The following is a 6144-nucleotide window of genomic DNA, read 5'->3' as shown; positions in this document are numbered from 1 at the left end:
TTAACCATTATAAACTCAAACATCCACATTTTGGGCACACCATTCGCTATCCTTGTACATATTCAAATTGTCGATGCACATTTAAAACTTGGGAAGCTTTAATTGTACATCAAAGTAGAGTGCATTCCACACAAGTTAGTCGGACTCAAAAATAATTATCTACTTTCAGCTGTCACGTTTGTAAATGCAAGAATTTATCTAATGAAAGGGAGTACTTTGTTCATATCAACACACATGTGAGGAGAAATGAAAATGTCTCTTGCTGGTTTGTTGGCTGTAGTTTTCAAACCAGTATTTATGGAACCTTTAAGTCTCATAAGAGTCCCCGACACACACCTCACAATCTAACTGATTTTAAACCTGGTATTGTGATAACAACTATATTAGCATCACAATCATTACATGATTCGTTTGCTGATTGCCAGGACGAGGAGTGTGTGGAAGAGGAAGTTGTTGGTACATCCCTAGATTGGAAAGGCCAACACAACTCACCCCCAAGTATTGTTGAGCAGCAGCTTGCCGCAGCCTTGTTCAAGTTGGAGTATTTAGTGCATGTGCCAGATACAGCTATCGATGAATTTTTACAAGAACTTTACTACTTACTAAGCTCTGCATCAGTCCCACTATCCAGAGGTTTTGTAAGTGAGATCTTTGAGCGTCATAACCTCCAAGTTGATGACTCTGTAGTTACCACAGCGGTTTGCTCATCTAACCCAGTTCATAGAGCAATTGAGAAAGGTGGCCCTCTTAGCACTTCATATCAACGTAAACAATATTACAAAAAAGGGTTAGGGTTAGGGTTGTGGAACCAATTACCTACATACTTGATCATTAAAAAAAACACACCTTTCAGTATGTCCCACTGTTAAAATCTTTGCAGCAAATATTAAATTGCAAAGTCATTCTTGATAAGATTATTGAAAATCATAGAGGACAGCAGGACATTGAACTTGACCCTTCGTTTGAATTCAGGTCCCCTGAAGATGGTTTGCATTTTAATGAAAACAGCTTTTTGAATGCTGAGGAATTACGAATATCTGTGCGTCTGTATGTGGACGATTTTGAAACCTGCAATCCCTTAGGCACCTCTCGGAAGAAACATAAGCTTTGTGGTGTTTATTGGGTACTAGGTAACCTGCCACCAGGCTCTCACTCATCTTTATCATCTATTTTTCTTGCAGTACTTTGCAAAAGTGTTGATGTAAAAATATATGGTTATGACAAAGTGATACCTTTTATGCAAGATCTTAAAACTCTGGAGGACCTTGGTGTGTATGTCCCTTTGTTAGGCAAGTCTCTTAGAGGTACAGTGCAGAGTGTTGTCGCTGATAACTTGGGGGCGCACAGTATTGCAGGCTTCACTGAAAGTTTTTCAGGTGATTTCTTTTGTCGGTTTTGCACTGCAAAAAGTTGTGATATTAGGTTTGACTGTGTTGCATCTGGTGCTTTTAGTCTAAGAACTAAAGAGGTTTACGCGGATCATTTGAAAGCTGCTCTTGAGAATAATGCCCATTGCTTTGGAGTTAAAAGAGAGTGTGTTTTAACCAAAACTCGGTCTCATTTTCATGTTGTCTCTGGTTTTCCTCCTGATGTTGCTCATGATGTATTTGAGGGTATTGTTCCGGTCGAGCTGGCTTACTGCTTGAAATCAATGATATCAAAGAAGTTATTTACATTAGATGGGCTGAATGAAGCTATATTGCCTTTCCCCTATAAATCGTCAGACAAAAGAAATAAACCACATGTTGTGCCACAGAATCTCTTGGGTCGGAAAACTATTGGAGGCAATGCCCACGAAAAATTGGAATCTACTGAGGTTTCTCCCATTTGTGATTGGACCTCTAGTGCCAGAAAATGAGCCAGCATGGATAGTGTTGATGGATTTAAAAGATATTGTGAGTTAGTTGTTGCTCCTGTGCATACAGATGAATCCATATCATACCTTGAAAGCAAAATAGTTGAGCACAGACAGAGGTACAAAGAGCTCTTCACTGGTGTCAGACTTCTACCCAAGCACCACTATCTCGAGCACTACCCTCAGATGATAAGGTGTTTTGGCCCTCTAGTCGCACTCTGGACAATGCGATTCGAAGCCAAACATAGCTTCTTTAAGCGGATTGTAAAGCATACAAGTTGCTTTAAGAATGTACCTCTGACTTTGGCTTCAAAACATTAGTTTATGATTGCTTTCCACCTAAACTCACCATCCTATGGTAAATCTAGCCTTGATGTATCAAGTGTGTCCACAGTACCAGTTGATGTACTGAAAGAGGAAGTGGTTCAGGCTGTTAGGTCAAGATACCCCAACACATCTGAAGTGCATCTTGCCAATAATGCATCAAGTAGTGACAGCCTACAGCAAGGGTATGATAGTTGCCCATGGATCAGCAAGTGGGTTGCCAGAGTTTGCTGAACTCATTCAGATGTGTGTTATAAATGAGGAGTTGTTCCTCATTGTGAAAGTGCTGTGTGGGTGGTACACACTACAGAGCCTTTGAACTAAGCTTGTCACCATCAAGAGAAATAAAACTTGTGGCACTCAGTGATCTCACTGACACCTATCCATTGGCCGATTATATGGTTGGATCAAGCTGCATGGTGACTTTAAAAAGGCATATCCTCATAAAAGGTGAGTTGACCTCCAAAACATGGTGCATAATATACATGATGAATTACAATTTTTATGGCCTCTGCCTTTGCAGTTTGACACATTTCGGTTTGTATTTGTTGTACCATATTGTCTGTGAGTTTTTGCCTATTGTCCTAATCATGATATGATTCACTACATCATAGGTCACTAACAGGCGGACCGCGGTCCGGGTCCGGACCCAGAAGCCGTCCCGTACGGACCCGGACCTACAGCCAAAACAGAAGGTTATGATTTAAAACCTGACGCTTCTATTTGTAACAGCCGCAGCTTTTGTAGTCTTTACGGTAGTGGTTTAGCGGATGAGGAAATGCACAGACCAATTGCATGCGAGTTAAGCCATCCCACGTGATACCACTCAGCCAATCAAGTCTGTGCATTCCAGGAGGTAAACATTGCGACTCTACAGTGCAGATGAGAGAGTTAGAGGCAAGTTACACATGAAAAGACAGTAGAAAGAAAAAGACAGATGGCGTTACAGGTCGAGAAAACAAAGGGAGAGATACAGAGGAGTGAGACGGAGAAAGGGAGAGAAACAGACGAACAAAGTGGGGGAGTGGGATATAAGAGGGGAAGAAAGTGATTCTAAAACTGTTCAATTGTTGAGATGTGTTGAGATTTATTATCTGTAAAATTAGTTGAGACTTTTGAGTCAAGATGTGAAACAGAAAAAGGGAAATTCAAGCTTTTGCTCCCTTTATTTTATTTTTCTCAAGTTAAGCCCTTTATTTGAACATGCACAATTTTCACATTTTATTTATTTTCTCTTATTAATTACATTAATTATATTAATTACATTATTTACATTATTATTATATTATTAATTACATTATTCTCTTATAAAGTATTAATTACCATTTTATGAGTTATATAAGTAGAATAGTCTTTACATAAGGAAAAGTGCATCTTAAGATAAAACAATATGCAACAACCTTTTAAAAATTGAATCTTTTTCATCCTCTTCACAGACCAAGACGTAGAAGGATGAATTCCCCGGCCATTCTCAAAGTAATCCTGGGTGACAACAGCAGCCAAAGGTTGACTTTCCAAAATGGACTTCCTGGATCCGTTGATGAACTTGTTAGCGAGGTACAAAGACAATGTGGTCGTGACTGTGACTTCAGACTTCAATTTATGGATGCACTATTTGGAAATGAGTTTATGAATCTAACTTCAATGGATGAAGTACAGGATAGAGGGACCATCAGAGTAATCCCCTTGACAGAGGCCTCAACTCCCCAGTTTGCTAATAGCCTCTCCACCTCAGCTACAGCTCATGCTCTTGAAGAATCCTCATCCCTGTCTAGTGGGTGTGTTGACACTGACATACTCTCCTCACCGGAGTCATCCGGTTCAAGGTCAGTTTGGCCCAGCATCTTCCGTGTTCCTCATTTTTGCTATGATGCAGAGCTGAAACTTGAGCAGGGTCATGCAGCATACAGGGAAAAGGGTACCTTGCTTACTCCAGATCCTAAACTGAGGTCGCACATTCTCGAAGGACTGGTGCAAGAAATAGTTTGGTACAAAGTTTATGTCACTGATAAGCAGTTTAACATGGTTGGAGAAGCACTCATCTCAAAGCATCCCTGCCTGACTGAGAGAGGCTCCCTCACTGGATATGCTGGGTGGAAAGCTAGTTTGAAGAATAAACTGGCGATCTACCGCACTCACTTGAGAAAGCTGTGGTGTCCTGAGGTGATGGTAAACTCTCTCAAGCAGAAACCAGAGGGCAAATCAAGTGCTGCTTTTGGAATAAAAAAACCAAAGCAGTCAGAAGTGAACTACTGCCCACCTTATCCTATTGGAGAATCCGACGTGAGCCTTGAGAGTCTGAGAGTGGAACTTCTTTCAGATGTTAAGAAGAGGAATAACAGGGAGGTGGTGAGGATGAAAATGGAAAAGACGTTTGCATAGAGGAGATATGAAGTGGTACGTGACACACCGATGGTACAAGACTTCCAGGCAAGATGGCCAGCGCTCTTTGAAGTAAATGAGGTATGTGATTTATGAAATTTGCTTGCAATACAAGTGTATATATTTATTTAAATATGTTGATAGTGCAGTGGACGCTTTGGGAAAAAGATTTTGGGGCTCAGAATTATGCATTGTTCACATATTTGGCCTTGTTTGCATGCTTTTTATTGCTGCCTGGGATGTCCCTTCACCCAAATTCCACTTGGTCATGTTTTTATCTCATGTCTTTATGAGTATTTTGGCAAAGTCTCAAATAGAAATCATGAAAACATTTCGCATCAGCATTGGTCCTCATACTGTTGACCCAGGATTTTAAATCAGTATAAACATGCATTAACCAAAATTATCTTATTGTAGCAGAAAAACAAAATATTGAGTGGGTTAAATGATATTGTAAATGACTACAATGGTAAGATCATTAGAAAATGAAGTGATCAAATACTAAGTATTGCCCCTGCAATCCAAATTTCTCTCACAGCTGGATGTGCTATCTGACAAACTTCTGAGGCTATTTGAAAAGAGAGGAGGACAGATAGGCAAGCGTCTACAGGGCATTTTGCAACACATAACTCAAGTAAGAATGAATTTTGTGGAAAGAAAATACTGAGTTGATCGTGTACATATTTGATTGAGGACCAAATGTCTTTTCTCTCCTTATCCCCCTTGACTTAGGATGATGATCTTGACATATTGCTTCAATAATTGCTTATTTTAGTTCTCAACATAGCTAAAATAAGCAATTATTGAAGCAATATGGAATAGCCAGCCAGTTGATCAGATATCAATATGGTAGTGATCTTGAATTAAAAAAATTATAATAATATTTCCATTGTATACATTCATTGTGTTTTGTTTGTGACTGTGCACTCTGCAGGCAGAGGACGGAGCCATCATCGAAGGAGCCATCGAGGAGACGACGGTGGGAATATACGTTGTCAAACATGATGCCACCAGTCAACCAGAGGACATAGGGATTGTCCTGGAAGGCCAGCAGATATTGCATGATCTGAACAACGTTGCATTGGCTGCTGCCATGTTATTTGGCCTAATGTATGCGATGAACCTGAACTATCCTCCTGAAGTACAGTACACTTTCGAAGTGCTCCAGAAAGTTGTGATGGAGCTGGACGGAAACACACTCTCTAAGAAAGCCCAAGTTTTCAAAAACAGACTCTGTGAGTGAGCTTTTGACATGGACCATTGTTGCTCTTTAACTACATTTATCCTGGACTTTGGACATGCACTTATGCAACTCCCTTGCACTTCCTTTATGAATGCTTTTTGCAGTATTTACCTATTGTATGTTGTTGTTTTTCAGAAGATTGTTTCTCCCGGGGTCATGTGTTCCCAAATGTACCTCTTGCATCAAAGTGCCTTGTCAGATTTGCAGATTTCTCTTAAACTAATGAAGCTGCTACAAAAGGTCTATTTTCCCCCTATATAAGGATTCTGGGGTGTTTTGATTTTTGTATGTTCCTTACTGTGAAATGTTGTGGTGAAAAACCAAGCTGTTATCCTTTAAT

At 40.0% G+C, this 6144-nt stretch overlaps 1 protein-coding gene across 1 annotated transcript; it reads left to right on the top strand.

Moving 5' to 3' along the window:
* The first annotated feature begins 1344 nt into the window (after positions 1–1344).
* LOC117769075 lies at positions 1345–4767 on the top strand. Its single transcript, XM_034597669.1, has 2 exons — positions 1345–2629; positions 3616–4767. Exon 2 carries the CDS (start codon positions 3632–3634, stop codon positions 4559–4561), a length of 930 nt encoding a protein of 309 aa, XP_034453560.1. The 5' UTR covers positions 1345–2629; positions 3616–3631; the 3' UTR covers positions 4562–4767.
* Positions 4768–6144: the final 1377 nt, after the last annotated feature.

Source organism: Hippoglossus hippoglossus, chromosome 10 (assembly GCF_009819705.1).
Source record: "Hippoglossus hippoglossus isolate fHipHip1 chromosome 10, fHipHip1.pri, whole genome shotgun sequence".
Taxonomy (NCBI): domain Eukaryota; kingdom Metazoa; phylum Chordata; class Actinopteri; order Pleuronectiformes; family Pleuronectidae; genus Hippoglossus; species Hippoglossus hippoglossus.
This window is presented reverse-complemented; position numbering and strand designations above follow the sequence as displayed.